The sequence below is a fragment of the Neomonachus schauinslandi genome, chromosome 9 (genome assembly GCF_002201575.2).
Source record: "Neomonachus schauinslandi chromosome 9, ASM220157v2, whole genome shotgun sequence".
Classification (NCBI taxonomy): domain Eukaryota; kingdom Metazoa; phylum Chordata; class Mammalia; order Carnivora; family Phocidae; genus Neomonachus; species Neomonachus schauinslandi.
Window position 1 is genome coordinate 34,384,718 of NC_058411.1, and position 16,772 is coordinate 34,401,489.

Here is a 16,772-nt window from a genome sequence, read left to right on the forward strand (position 1 = left end):
ATAACTAACAACGGAGTAACAAGTACTGCCCAGTATTATTGGGCAAAAAAGGATACAAAATAAATCAGACAAGCTTCTCAAAGAAAAACAAACTATTTAAATATAGTATAAGTGAGAACATGGGGTCAACTGGAGAGAAATATCACAAAAGAAATGATACTAAAAGATAAATAGGATTTCATGTGATGAAATGTAAGAAAGACATTCTAGAAAGAACTAACATGTTCCCAGCATAGAAATAAAAGTGTACATAACTTTCAAGAAATAAATCAGTAGCTGGACTGGTGAGATCAGGAGTACTGCACACATTTTGAGAAGTGGCTTATTTCCTATATGCTAAGTAAGGTGTTTATACATACCTCTCTAGACACTGAGCAGCCATGGAAGATTTTAAGAAACAAAATCATATTTGATTTTGGAAATATCATTCTGATGGCAGTGTGGAGAATGGATTAAAAGGAGATAGCTTCTGAAAGCAAGAGGGACAGTTAGGAGACTACTGAAGTAGTTGTCCCCCAGAGAGATTAGGCATATGTAGACAAGATAAAGATATGTACAGTCTACTATGACCTAGCAATTTACTACACTTCTAGGCATATGTACAGCTTTCCTATCAACATGCTACAAAAAATTTGATGGCAGGTAAAAATTTAAGGTATAAGGACAGACATAAATGAAGCAGTTGAACAGAATGGAGACCAGAAATAGGCCCATATATTGTCCACTGCTTGTTGACAAAAGCACCAAGGCAATTCAACAGGGACAGGCAAACTTTTCAGCAGATAAAGCTGGACTGACTGGATAAACCTATGGAAAACAATGAACTTCAACCCAGGTTTACCTCATACTGTACACAAAAAACAGTATCAGTGAGATCACAGACATAAATATAAAAGTCAAACCAATAAGGCTTTTAGAAGAAAACATAAAATAATGTCTTTATGATCTTAGGATAGGCAAAGATTTCTTAGGACATAAAAAGCACTAACTTCTATAGTACTAGAACAAAAACTTGATAAACTGGACTTCAACAAAAAATTTTTGATCTTCAAAACACACTGTTAAGAAAATGAAAAGCCACAGACTGAGAGAAAATACTTACAAATCATGTTTATAATAAAAACTTGTATCCAGAAACACACACACACACACTCCTCCTTTAAATTAAAAATAAAAAGATAAACAACCCAATTTTAAAAACTAATTTAAGACTTGGATAAGGGTGTGAGTTACATTATCAAAACTCATTGAATTATACAAGTAAGATCTGCTTATTTCACCAGAAATTACTTTTACCTCACATTAATAAGTACACGAAAAAGATCAAATTTTAAAGAAATTATTCACAAATTTACAATGGTCGAAACCGTATTTGTTTGGTAAATATTATTTTAGAGTAGGAGTCAGCAAACTTTTTTTGTAAAAAGCCAGATGGTAAATATTTTAGCTTTGCAGGCCATATGGTCTCTGTTGCAACTACTCAACTCTGCCACCATAGTATGAAAGCAGCCATAGACACCATGTTAACAAACGGGCATGGGTGTGTTCTAGTAAAACTACCAAAATAGTGGGGAGCTGAGTTTGCCTAGCCCTTTAGTAGAGCATAAGATTTTATTTGTAACACACTGCCATAGAAATCTCTGTGGCTTTACCATATACCACCACCTCCCAGGTGATAATATGGGTAGTAAAGACATATTTTAACATATGGTTAAGATGTGAAAAACTTTGATAAGCACTGCCCTAGAGAAACTAACACATATGCACAAGGAGACATGCAAACTTGAAATAATTTAAACAACCATCAATGAGGGAATACACAAATCATGATACATGTATACAATATAATAAAAAATAAATGTTCACCTATTAACACGTGTATAATACAAATGGGTGCCTCTAAGATGGTCACTCATGGCAAGACACAAGGTAATCTTTTTTAAAAATTCCAGTAGAGTTAACATACAGTGTTATATTAGTTTCAGGTGTAAAATAGTGATTGAACAATTCCGTACATCACCCAGTGCTCACGATGAGTGCACTCCTTAATCCCCATCACCTATTTAACCCGCCCCCCCCCACCTCCCCTCTGGTAACGATGTTTGTTCTCTATAGTTAAGAGTCTGTTTCTTGGTTTCTCTCTCTCTTTTTCCCTTTGCTCATTTGTTTTGTTTCTTAAATTTCACATACGAGTGAAACCATATGGTATTTGTCTTTCTCTCACTGACTTATTTGGCTTAGCATTACACTCTCTAGCTCTATCCATGTTGCTGCAAATGGCAAAATTTCGTTCTTTTTATGGCTGAATAATATTCCATTATACACACACCATATCTTCTTTATCCATTCCTCTGTCAATGGACCCTTGAGCTGCTTCCATAATTTGACTATTGTAAACAATGCTACAATAAACATAGGGTGTATGTATCCTTGTAAATTAGTGTTTTTGTATCTTTTGGATAAATTCCCAGTAGTGTGATTACTGGATTGTAGGGTAGTTTTCCTTTTAACTTTTTGAGGAATCCCCATACTGATTTCCACAGTGGCTGCACTAGTTTGCATTCCCACAACAGTGCAAGAGGATTCCTTCTTCTCCACATCCTCACTAACACTTGTTTCTACCATAAGATAATCTTTCCTCTGAAACAGAAATACCACATTACTTTTAAAATGTAGATATCATATTCTTCAAAGGCTATCTTAATCTCTGAATTCAATCCAAGTACTAATTGCTAGATGTTTCCAAAAGATGCACATGGACTGCTCTATAGATTTTAAAATCTCAATCTGGGTGGACCCATGGTTGGTATTGGACATAATCAAAAAATAAAAATAAAAAAGGGACAAAGAATGCAATGTTGACCTTTGTCAATCATATTATTGGATATTCTGGACTGCATGGATCAATACTGGCCAGAGGTAGCAGCAGAAGGAGCTATTAAACCAGCCTACTCCCCAATTCCATTTGTCCCACTGTCCAATTTCAGTGGACACAGCCAGGTGGGCAGTGGCAACAGAGAAAGGAAAATACTGGTAATTAACCCATTTATTGACTGCTTTTTTCATCATGCCTTAAAATCCCATTGGAAGGGCACCTGGGTGGCTCAGTCGGTTAAGTGACTGCCTTTGGCTCAGGTCATGATCCCAGGGTCCTGGCATCGAGCCCCACATCTGGGTCCCTGGTCAGCAGGGGGCCTGCTTCTCCTGCTCCCCCTGCCTGTGCTCTCCTGTTCTCTGTCAAATAAATAAATAAAATCTTTAAAAAAAAAAAATCCCATTGGAGTGTTTTAGGGAAGTCCACTTTACCCTCCCAGAATAAAAATAGCTTCAAATATAGTATTTAATACTCCAAAATTAGAGAGGACAGGAGCATGCTACCATGCTTCAGTACTATGTTTTGGGTTGTTTACCTAAACATAATCTCTGCTGGTCCAGCACATCTCGTTCCATCTAGTCAATAGACTGGTAACAGACGGATAGTCAATCCAAGACCCTTACTTCTATGTATTTCCAATATTCAGATCCTTATGATTTGCTCAATTCCATTGCTAGTGTGAAAAAACCTCTTTGCCAAAGCGTAACTCTACTTTTAGGCAAGTTACTTGAAAATTAACACCTTGAATATGTTCACAGTTTCCTAAGCATTAATTTTGACACAGCTTCCAGAGGGTAGAACCTTCACAGAAATCTTGTTTCTCTTAGTATTAGCTATATATTAGAGCTCCAAGACAGTACGTTTTATTCCAAGTCCCCCTCTTACCTCTCAAGATCATCATTCTATCAGCCTAGACAGCTAAAGAACTAACTAAAGACTAACTGCTTTGGCAGGAAGGTTTTCTAATTGGGGCCAGTGCTCTAGCTAAGAAGGCAACTTAGTCCCCAGAACTAGGAGGGATTGGTCAGGTTTCCTTGACAGGATACTGCTGGAATCAGTGTAGACATGGGGATTTTACTGGGCATTCCAAGTAAAACCCAAGAGAAGTAGACAATGATCCTCAGGTGGGCTGGGGAACTAAACCTGGCCTTCCATGGGAGGATGAGCAAAGGGGGTGGTTATCTTTGTCTCTCTGGCATAACTTACCTATTCTGTTTTCGTTTACATTTCTGAATGAGTTTCACAAAAAGCCATTGAGTATTTCTAAGTTTCATTAATGTTGGTTGTTAAAGTTTCTCTAAAGAAGCCCTTGCTGAAATCCCATGACCTAATTATGTTATTTTATTATTTTGCTTTGTTCCCATAAAGCTAAAGTGCTAATAAAAACATTTATGTGTTTAAAATATATAAAGCATTGTCAAATACATTATCACTTTGAAACCTCATAACTCTGTAAGGAACATAGAACAGATACTAAGAAAGGTTGTGGGACACTAAAATCACACGGCTAATAACTCCTGATTCCAAATCAATGACATTGACCTGTCCTGCCTTTCCTCATTCTGTATAGGCCTAGCTTGTGCTCCTGGTGATGTCTTTAATTCCTTCAGCCAGAAACGTTCCACAGAACTTTATACCTCTCTTATAACACTTAACATATCCTATCTTTGTTACATTTACAGATTTACGGATCTTATCATACTCAGTGCAAATTCCTGAAGGGCAGGGACTGGGTCTTATTAATCTTTATATCCCCTACAGCATCTAGAAACACTCAGAAGTTTTACTTGATGTCTAGTGCACTACCCTGTTTATGAGGGTGATCCACATTCTTAGAATCTTCATTATAAAAAAAATATTAAAAATATAAATGTGCCCACTTATATTTACACCTAAATAAACATACAGTATTTGTGTGGCAGTTGTACCCTGAAAAAACTTAAGATGGAGAGAGAGAATCTCAAGCAGGTTCCATGCCCAGCACAGAGCCCTACACTGGGTTCGCTCTCTCAACCCTGAGATCATGACCTGAGTCGAAATCAAGAGTCAGACACTCAACCCAGGCGCCCCTTCAGTTGTTTTTTTTTTTTGTTTGTTTGTTTGTTTTAAAGTAATCTCTACACCCAATGTGGGGCTTGAATTTCCAACCCCAAGATCAAGAGTCATAAGCTCTACCGACTAAGCCAGCCAGTTGCCCAGGATGTACAATTTTTGAACAAGAATTATATTAATCCTAATTATAATATTATGTCTTTTGGCAAAATCCATTTGACTTAGAGCATTACTATCTGCAATTTCTTGATTCTAGGGAATACAATCTGCATTGTTTAAAAGCTACTTACATTAGTAGATTAAACTTTAATTGAATGAAAAGGAGTACCTCTTTTTGAAAAGGTAGGGAACTCAGGTCTAATCCTTTTCAATACTGTCAGGAATTATTTTTATTCCTAGCTTTCTGGGAAACAAAACAGGAGAAAGAATACTGAACCCTAAAGTATCAGCTAGGGATGGTTATAATTCTGTAATCTACTTTTGACCTTCTAAAGGCAAGGAAAATGTGTGAGAAGAAAAGTCTACTATCTAAATTACATATATAAAATATGTTTTATACTGTTACCTAATGTATAAATCTCTACTGAGCCTTCTTACTTGGCAACATCCTTTTGGAAGGAAAAAAAGGTATGTATAATTCCACTAAAGACCATGGACTATTATCTTTTCCTATTCCATGGAATTAGCCTACAATTTATATAAACTTGAGGAAGAAAGATAAGGAAATTCTAGATTTATATCATACCCAGAACTCTTGCCTATAAAACTAACCAAAGAACTACGAGGCAGGGGCGCCTGGGTGGCTCAGATGGTTAAGCATCTGCCTTCGGCTCAGGTCATGATCCCGGGATCCTGCGATCGAGCCCCACGTTGGGCTCCCTGCGCAGCAGGGGGTCTGCTTCTCCCCTCCCCCCCCCGCTTCTCTCCCTGCTCATGCTCTCTCTCTCTGTATCTCTGTGCCTCGAATGAATAAATAAAAAAATCTTAAAAAAAAAAAAGAGCTAGGAGGCATTAACTTTCTTTATCATTTCAACAGTTATCTTATTTGTAGAATCATTTCTAAACTTGAATGTGATCTACATGTTTTAAACAAATAGAACTCTTATCAAAATGCTACTGAAAGACTGCATTCTTTCTTCTATATACTTTGATGTTTGAATCAAAAGCTAAATGTGACTGAGCCTCAAAGACTTACATAGATGTGCCTCAGGAAAACAGAAAAATCCAAACATTTGAAAAAGGTAGGTGTAGGAAGGAAGGAAGGAAGGAATGAAGGAGAGAGGGAAGGAAGGAAGGAAGGAAAAACAACTGATGAATCCGGGGACTACTAGATTATATTAGAAGAAAGATTCTTTATTTTAGGAAAGGATTTCCTTTGGGAATCCTTTACATAGTTCCACTAAAATGTTTAAAACATGACTTGATTTATAATAATTCCATTTATAGCAAATCTTTTTTTTTTTTTAAAGATTTTATTTATTTGAGAGAGAGAGAGAGCACAAGCAGGGGGAGTGGCAGAGGGAGAAGGAGAAGTAGGCTCCCCACTGAGCAGGGAGCCTGCCATGGGACTCGATCCCAGGACCCCGGGATTATGACCTGAGCCGAAGGCAGATGCCCAACTGACTGAGCCACCCAGGTGCCCCTAAGCATATCTTTAAGAAACACACTTGTAACATAAAAAGATACCTGTATTTACAAAACCACTGATATGGGGCGCCTGGGTGGCTCAGTCGGTTAAGCGGCTGCCTTCGGCTTAGGTCATGATCCTGGGGTCCTGGGATCGAGCCCCATGTCCGGCTCCCTGCTCAGCGGAGATCCTGCTTCTCCCTCTCCCTCTGCCTGCCACTCTGCCTACTTGTGCTCTCTATCTCTCTGTCAAATAAATAAATAAAATCTTGAAAAAAAAAAAAAAAACCACTGATAATTTCTGAGACCGGTATCATGGCTATGTGGCCCAGACATTGCACAGGGAATAAGAGTACCTGGATTCTATTTCTAGCTCCAGCAACCTTGGATAGGTTCTAACTAGATGTAAGAGAACTTTTTCAAAAACTTTTCCGATGAAATTGTTTCTACTCCACAGTGACTTTAATGCTTATTATGTATTGCTACTTCCTAAATCATACCTCTTTTTATCTCTGAACTCATTCTGCCAGCACCTTGTCTAAAAAGGCCAGAATATATTGCTAAAAAGATTCATTCTTAGTGATAAACTATTTTTTTAAAAAACAAAATCTACAATTTGGTAAAAGTTCTTCATATAGCTTTGCAGGGTAACAGTTTGAGATTTGGACCAGGTTGCAGGAGAGGTAGATTTGATTTGTTTCTTTTGTTGCATTTATTGTGTTCCGATCAAGTGCTTGGCATTGTGTAAATAACCCAGAAGACCTAGGCCCTATTACCCTCTGGAGTTTCCCCTTGAAGATAAAATAAACTAAAAATTCAAATATAGAATGGTGCTTCTTAAAGTTTTCCACCAAAATGCTCCTAATAGCAGAGGAGGGTAAACTTATACTACTTATGAAGCTTAGTCTAAACCAATGGGCTGAAGTTTGATATTTCATCGAATTTTTCATTTTACACCATTGTAATATCCTGTTTGTTTTATTATTTGAAAATGATTTAACTTACATACCAGCAAATAAAATTAGTAGTCCAAGAAAATGTACCATGTTTATCCTGGCAGTTTGTAAGCCTCTGACTCACTTTCCCAGGTTTATTTGTATTTCAATTTGAGAAGCACTTGTAGGAATGAATTTGGAAATAAGCATCTATGTGGGCTCACTCTGGGCAAGGCTGTTGTGTGGACAAAGCTTCAGCTTCCTAATCCTGTATTTCGTAACTATAAATGAGATATCAAAGGCTTCTTTTTATGTCCTTGAGTGGGAAGTTGAAGATAAAGGAAATGTCATAGTGAAAAGTAGTTTGAGCTCTTTTGAGACATACTTATAATCTGGTATTTTACATTCCTGAAACAAAGATCTTTCTTTCTTTTATGAACCATGAATAGCAGAACAAAAGGCATACAGGTTGAAACAGAAGTCCTTATGTATCAGCAATGATACTCGCCTAGGTCAGTAACTCTCAGAGGGGTGGGTATAGGGAGGGCAGAGAGACCCATTGGAATCTTGAAGCACGGACAGCTTCCTTTTCAACTATGTGTGGCACCAACTCACTCTCCAAGCCCTGTACCACCACCTCTTGCCCCCAAACTCAGCCAGTTTAAAAACCATTAACTACAGTGAGCCACTGTTACGGGTGGGAGTAAATCTTCTTTCTCAGATGTGTTAGTATAGAAAACATATTGAGATGGAGGCTTAAGGTAGCTATAGGGGAGACTCTTTGGTCCAGAATTTTATTACGATTCAATTGTGGGTTTATTAAACACAGAGATATTTTAATGTCTAGAAGTTATTCTCATTAGTTATTTTTCCTCTCTGGATCTCTTGCAATTTTTTCATTTAACTCTACAATTTTAAAAAGGAAAAACTTTATGACACTCTTATAAAAGCTCAATTTTCATCTAAGAGTAAAAAGGTAAGTTTTCTGTTGTTGCAGATTATAATCTAATAATATATTCCATTATCATGTTTGTATTTTAAAATCTGGGGACCAAACATACATGATGAAAAAAACTGTATGTGAGAATCATCTTAATACCTGTTATAGTTCTTAATAATTTTTCCTTGTGATTACAGCCCTATAAAAGTGGACAGGGAGGTAGGTATTGAGTATCATGAGCTTTTTGTATAGCTAAACTAAGGTTCAGAAGCTATAATTAATTGCTGAAATCCAGAAAGATAAAAACAACAGAAGTGAGATCAGATAGGGTCAAACCCAGAGCCCATATTTTTTTCTCTTCCTCACATTACCTAAACAGAGAAATCAAGATGTTTTCACAGCAAGAGGGATCCAAAATATTACATGCATTTGTTTCAAGTTTCTATTAATCAATAACCAAAGGTTGAAAATATTACTGTAAAAGTGCTACATAGCATATCCATAGCCTATCCTAATAGGTACTCCTATAGATTCTTAATCACTTCATTACTTTATCAATCAGTCTATGTGAGTTCAGCCATTATTAAGATACAAGCTAGCTGGGACCATTTGGATGATTCTAACAGACATCTTAGTAATTCTGTAAATGTTAAAAATACTAATTTCACAGGCAAATTTGAAGTATAATTTAATTTGTGTTTTGTTTGCTAAAGATTTTCCTTTTTTTTTAAGATTTTATTTATTTATTTGACAGAGAGAGAGATAGCGAGAGCAGGAACACAAGCAGGGGGAGTGGGAGAGGGAGAAGCAGACTCTCATAGGAGCATGGAGCCCACTGCAGGGCTCGATCCCAGGACCCTGGGATCATGACCTGAGCCAAAGGCAGATGCTTAACGCCTGAGCCATCCAGGAGCCCCTAAAGATTTTCCTTTTGACCTAAGTGACAGATATGTGCTTAAGGAGTTTAGTGGTAGAACTACCATGTGACCCAGCAATCCCAGGGTATATATCCAAAGGAAACAAAGTCACTGCCTCAGAGAGGTTATCTGTACCCTCATTTTCACTGCAGCATTATTCACAATAGCCAAGCCACAGAAACAACCTACATGTCCAGCGATGGATGAATGGATAAAGAAAATACACACACACAGAGGAGTATTATTCAGCCATGAGAAGGAAGGAAATCCCAGCATTTGTGACAATACCGATGGACCTTGAAGACATTATGCTAAGTGAAATAAGTCAGAGAAAGACAAATACTGTATGATCTCATTTGTATGTGGAATCTAAAAAAAAAACTGAATTAGAAACAGAGAACAGATTGGCTGGGAAAGGGTGGAGTAGAGGAAAAAGGTGAAGGTGGTCAAATGGTACCAACTTCTAGTTAAGAGATAAATTAGTTCTGGGAGCTATAATGTACCATAATAACTATAGTTAACAATGCTATACTGTCATATCTGAGAGTTGCTAAAAGAGCAAATCTTAAAAGTCCTTATCATAAGAAAAAAAATTTGTAAAGTAAGTGATGGATGTTAACTAAATTTACTGCAGTAATCTTGTCACAATATACCTACGTCAAATCATTACATTGTACACTTTAAACTAATAACAATGTTATATGATAATTATATCTCAATAAAACTGGAAAAATAATTTGATCAAGCTAGAAGACTGAATTACCTATCTATTCTTTCCATACAAAATGATAATGCAAATTGTTGTCATATAGAAATTATCCAATTTTAAAATGCAGGGAAAATAGCATTATAGAATTATTTTAGACAATTAACAAAAATATGTTGTTTTTTTCTGAATTTTAGTTTGTGGTTATTTGTCAGCTTTTAAAAATTTACCAAGAGTAAACTCTAAAAGATATTAAAAATGAAACAAAAATTTAATTAAAAAAAGTTTAATGGTTCCTGGATGACACCAAGAGCCAGAGGAAAGCCAATTAATTTCTAACTTTGCCCCTCTCTGAAGCAAAAACAAAACAAAGGGCTTTGAATCTTGAATTAAAACCTGTTGGTTTTAGTGAGGAACAAAATCATACAACCATCCAAACAGACCCGATAAATGACAAATATTTTCAGAATAAAACTTTACTCTCTCAATAATCAAACTCTACAGGGAACTACTTCTAGTTCCCCCAGTGACTCCATGCTCTCTTGCCTCTCTTTTCACATGTTGTGCCCAATGACAGAAAATCCTTCTACCACATCTCTGCCTGGTTGACTCCTACCCATACCTTGGGCCTCAGCTTAAAAATCACTTCTTCCAGAAGAATCCCAAATATGTGTTAGATATGTGCTTCAGAGTCCTATCAACTTACCCATATCACAATATACTTTAATGTCCATTCAGTTGTCTGCCTTTCCCCCTAGGCTGCCTCTGACAGGGCAGGGACTGTGTCTGTCTTCTTCGTACAGTCCAGCGTGGTGCCTGGCACAGAGCAGGTGCTTTTATTAAATTACTTTTATTTTAAGATTGCCTCCATATAAGGATGACAAATAAAACTCTGACCAAAACCTTTTTGAAATGAGGTATGGAGATAAGGTAACCATCCAGTTTAGATAACTAAATATAGCAAATGTCAATTTACCTAAAGATGTATTTAAATCCGGCACCTCTAGGGCATTAAATTTTACCATATTTAGAAACACTTTTTGTTAATAGTCATTATCTTCATTTAAAAGAAAGTTTTCCAATTAGACCTATCAAATTAAGTCAATTCAATTTATTTAATAAGACAGTGGGAAAAGACAAGAGAAGGAAATACAAAACAAAGTGGCTTAACTGCTAATCTGAATAAATGTTCAATTTTTAGAATGGAAAAATTGAATTGAATTAGAGTGGAGAATTGAGTTTAAATGATTGAGGTTCTTTGTTGCTAATCGTCTATTCAAGACTACTTATATCAACTAGATAAGCATTTTGGAAGCTGGTCAACATAATAGCCCAACAGTTAATATATATTAAAAATCTAATCAATAATTGTTGAAAGATATTTCAAAGTATTAAACACCAAGATTCTATTCTGAATTATCATAAGGAATATATTTGAAAGAATGAGTCTTATTAAATGTAGTTAGTTCAGGTTTAGGAAATAGCTTGTATATGCAGAAAAATAAATTGTATATATAGAAAAATAAATTGACCATCTTATCAGCAACTTTAGAATAGACATGACATCTATAGGTGATGGGGAAGATGATGATGATTTTAACTGGAAGCATAATTTTAAGTATTTTGCTTCACTTAATGAAATTATTTACTACATAGGATATGGTTTTATAAATAATGAAGGAGAAAAACAGAACTCAACCCACAACAAGGTATGATTTAGCTACTGAAATGATCAGATGTGCATACTAATTCCTGTGCTGGTGACAGATTTCAATAGAAATCACTAAATTCCACCTGCAGGCACATCATGTCAAGTATGTATAAACAATAATAATTTCATGGCAGTGGTGCCAGGGGAAATATCCCAAGATTCTTTAGACAAGTCAGTACAGTAACAGATGTAGTAGTTGATTTATGGCTAACTAAGGAATTAATGTTAAAGAGCTTATTAAAATTCATTCTGTTTCTTCTAATTCTAGAAATAGGTTAGTTTCTCCAAAAGGTACATATACAGATAATGTATATAAACAGAAACAGAAGTGGATGGCTACCATAGCTTTCAAAGAAATAAAGTATTCTAAGCTCAAAACATAAATCTCTTCCTTCTTTTATTTATTTTTTTTAAAGATTACTTATTTATTTATTTGACACAGAGAGAACGAGAGAGATAGAGACAGAGAACAAGCACAAGCAGGGGGAATGGCAGGCAGGGGAGAAGCAGGCTGCCCTCTTAGCAAGGAGCCCAATGTGGGGCTCGATCCCAGGACCCTGGGATCATGACCTGAGCCGAAGGCAGACGCTTAACTGACTGAGCCACCCAGGCGCCCCTCTTCCTTCTTTTAGATAAATGATTAGCATCTAAATTACTTTAGTTACAATGAGTTCTGCAAGCATACTGAAAATAATCACTAGTTTAATTAATTAAAGGTGTTCAACAGGCACAGTTTATTTCATTAGCATAAAGAAAAATATACGATTTTATACAACACCTGTAGTGATAAAGGAAAGATCTATAAATTAAAATCATAATTCTGTGCTACCAGGATAAAACGACTTCTTTAAGCAAGGACTGCAAATGACTGAGAAGAAAATATCACTGATAACTCTTCAGTGGAAATTATATGGAAGGTCTGGAAAAAGTTACAGGGCAGGGGGAGGAAATAAATTAGTAATTATTTAGTTCCTAGACATTCAGGATGGTCTCTATGCCTGTCATTGTTCTAATGAGTAAGGTGTTTGGCATGAGCTGACTGGGAAGGATGTAGACTAAAGGCAGGTGAAAGTCAATGTGCCAACCACAGTTCTGCCATTTATAAGATGCATAATCCTGAATAAATCACCTGGTATCTACTAGGCCTTAGAATCCACATAAAAGAAGGATGATTTCTAGAACCTGTTTAACTATAACATTAAGAAATTCTGCATGTTTCAAATTCAAGCCTGTTCAGCCTTCATATCTTGTAGTTGTCACTACAGACCACAAAATGTATGAGCAAGCACTAAAAATCAAACCAAATAACTAGTTGTGGCTTTTAGGCAAGGCTAAACTATATACTAAATTTGGTTAAGTCTAGTGAGGCCAACTTTTTACTTTTCTATTAACACAAGAACCTTGCCCTACTCTGGCTATGCACTTCACAAGCAAAGAGGCTTGAAACTAGACTAAGTTCACAAAATGAAAAAGTTAGCCACAATGAGTCTGATTCAAGAACTGCTTTTCCTGTAACTTCCTAACCTTGACACCTAGTCTGTTTGCCCCAGCTGTAAGCCATAGACCAGATCAATGGGAGATGTAACCTCAAAATTAAAGCTCAGCTAAGGTTCTAGATTAAGAGGTTCCTTTAAAACTTGGAGTGACGAGGAAAAAATATGTTGATATATACAATAAGGCTCCAAAATCATCCTAAGGAAGACAAAACTCACATCACAAAATAATATTTTAAATTCATATAGAACCGGGACAGCCGAGTGGCTCAGTCCATGATCCCAGGGTCCTGGGATGGAGCCCCATGTATCAGCTCCCTGCCCAGCGAGGAGTCTGCTTCTCCAGCTCCCTCTGCCCCTCCCCCAGCTCGTGCTCTCTCTCAAGTAAATAAATAAAATCTTTAAAAAATAAAAAATAAATCCATATAGAACCTTTTATAGAACAACTTAAAGCATTTTATAAAAATTACCCAATTAACTTTTCTGTCACTTCTGTGAAGAGTCAGTATTATCTGATATTTTCCAAAGGAGGTAAAAAGAAACAAAGGAACTAAAGTTACTCACTTTGCCAATGACAGAGCTTCTTAAGTCCATATCTAGTGTCTCAAACTTGTGAAAAAAGATGCTCCGCTCCATGAGAAATTATATTAACAGATGGTGTATTGTCTTGCTTAGCATTTCACCTAATCAGTTCAGTATCTGCCACACTGTAGGTTCTCACTGTATATCTACCCAATGAATAAAGCTACTAATGACAGCTAATAATTACTAGAGTTCATGTATCAAGTACTGTGCTAAGTCCATTACATATATTATTCTACTTAATCCTACCAACAACTCAAAGAAGTAAGTAAATTATTACTTCTCATTTTACTGATAAGAGAACTAAGGCCTACGTTAAGTAACTTGCCCAAGATTACAAACTGATAAAGCCAGGATTTTCACAGAGGTATCTCAACTTTAGATCTTGTTTAAAGATCATGTAGAAAGAACAACAGATTAGCAGTAAGAAACTCAATATTTTATTTCATTTATCACTAAATTCTTGGAGATAATGTCTAGCATAGTACCTTACTCATATTTTTCCTCTTCAAATGTTTCCTGAATAAAATTAAAATTGCACAAGCAAATTAGGTTTCATTGTCCTCAACTGTAAAATGGAGGTAAAGGTACCTGCATGGTCTGCCTCAGTAATTCTCAAAGTGTCATCCCTGGATCTGGAAAATTTGTTAGAAATACAAATTATCAGCACCTCCCCCTCCAAACCTACTGAATCAGAAGCCAGTGTTTTAACAAGCCTTGCAGCTGATTCTCACGCATGGGGAAGATTCTCATGTATCAGTCTACTTTCTTAGATGATTATGACTATCAAATGAGTTCAATAATGTGAAAGTACACTAAAAAGTGAATCATGTATTATCATTAAAAGAGTAAATTACATTCCTTAAAAAAAACTTAGTGGTTTTGCTAAATCAAGATAAAAATGAACATTAGAAATGAAATAGGTTATAAAGCACTTTTAAAATAAAATATCATTCTAGATTTTACCTTGGCAATGTAGAACAGTCATGGATCCCGAGAAAAAGATGCCCATAACCATAAAGCTGAGCCTAGAAATCTGATAATGTAGAATGTGGCAGTTCAACCCAGAAATGTGAAATACTGCACAGGCTTCTTACCTGACCAGTGTCCAGTGGAGGTGCCGGATCTGTCTGTACATGTCTCACTTACAGGTCTAAACACAGTTTCCCATCCACCAGTAGCATAGCGCCAATTCTGAGATTCCAAGATGAGTGTTCGCTGAGTACCATATGCAATCATGAAGCAGTAGACCACGTGATGGAGTTGACAGCCATAGCCACAGCCTTTGTTGATATTACATACCAGCTTCTTGGCTTTGCTGCAGTCCTTGGGATTCTGTCAGGGAGAAAGACAAAGGTGAAGAGTGGTTATCTTCTCTTTATAAGTGACAAGTGTCAAAAATCATATAATTAGCCAGGACTGATCCAGTGTATCTTACTAAATAAAGAATCCAGCTTTAAGGATTGAATTTCAAAGAATCCACTGAAAGTTTATTTTAAAGAGATGGCAGTGAAAAGAAGAGTTGCTTTGGAAACATCACTGAAAAAATATGAAGCATTACACTGAAAAAAATACTTTCACTTCTCTATCACTCAGAACATGCAAGTATGATCATCTCTGAACTCAAAGTTGCATACACTGAGATCTTCATGAAAGAAGTAAAACCGTTTATTCCAGCTGTACTTCAGCATGCTGTGCTTACCTTTCCAGCTGAAACTCAAATCATCTTAAATGAAAAACTATAATTTACCTATCAATTCCATCTATCTCCAGAGTTCTAGATGTCACAAACAAAATATATTTTTTCATTATGGAAGTGAAAACCACTGAATTAAAAAAAAATGAGTTCAGGACTTTTTTTAAAAAAAACTAATCTGGATAGCTACTAGTAATTTTCACAATAAAATGCAGAATATGTTCTGTGTTATGCCAATTTTTTAGTCATTGAAGTATAATTAACACAGTGTTATGTTAGTTTTAGGTGTATAACATAATGATTCAACGATCCTATACATTACTCAGTGCTCATCATGAAAGTGTAGTCACCATCTGTCACCAAACATTGTAACAATATTATTGATTATATTCCCTATGCTGTACTTTTCATCTCCGTGACTATTTTATAACTGGAAGTTTGCACCTCTTAATCCCCTTTATCTATTTCACCCATTTGCCCACCCACTGTTATGCCAATTTTTAATCAGGAGGTCCATTTTTCTATTTGTATACCCTGCTATAAGATGAGTAGCAAGTGGTTATAACAGTATTATCTAACCGTGGGTGCAACAGGGTTAGTTAATGAGAGATGCCTTTTTTATTCTAAAGCTTTGACTCTGCTATAATTCATATGGGCTATTGCTAAATATCCCTAGGCATCTTAGCTCTTCAAATAAAAATCTGTTTTGACAGGGACTCCTTAGCCTAGGAAGTTTTAAGCTGTTTTGTCTGCAAGGTTAAAAGAAAGGATGGATGCCTTCAGTAACAGAATCTTTTCTCCCACAAAGTGAGAAGCAAAGTAACCAGCTTTCAATTTATATGAGCCTTGAGAAAAAGCAGTTGCCAAACCACAATCTACAACTATTTTCCAGGAATATCATCTATTTGGTCAAGCAGAGCCCTAGAAACAAAAGCTAGGAAGGTGAAGGTATAAAATGATCCTGAAGGAAAAGCTGAGAAGGGAAAATACAACACAGTTACTTTCAGAAGGGTATCTTTTACATTCAAATGTGACACAGCGGGGCTGGTCTTTTTACATCAAAGCTGAACCCAATACTATCAAGAGCCTTCTTTAAAAAAAAAAAAAAGATTTTATTTATTTATTTGAGAGGGAGATAGAGCAAGCAGAGCACAAGAGCAGGGGGAAGGAGAAGCAGACTCCCCACTGAGCAGGGAGCCTGATTTTGGCGGGGGGGGGGGGGGGGGGGGGGGGGGGGGC

General features: G+C 36.4%; 1 protein-coding gene across 4 annotated transcripts in view; it reads right to left on the reverse strand.

Moving 5' to 3' along the window:
- Window positions 1-16,772, reverse strand: part of FUT8 (fucosyltransferase 8) — a 327,874-nt gene that overhangs the window by 49,884 nt on the left and 261,218 nt on the right. For all 4 annotated transcript variants that reach the window (XM_044918092.1, XM_044918090.1, XM_044918091.1 and 1 more), the window contains one exon: window positions 14,935-15,172. In XM_044918092.1, the coding sequence (XP_044774027.1) occupies window positions 14,935-15,172 (238 nt within the window). The remainder of the gene's footprint in view (window positions 1-14,934; window positions 15,173-16,772) is intronic.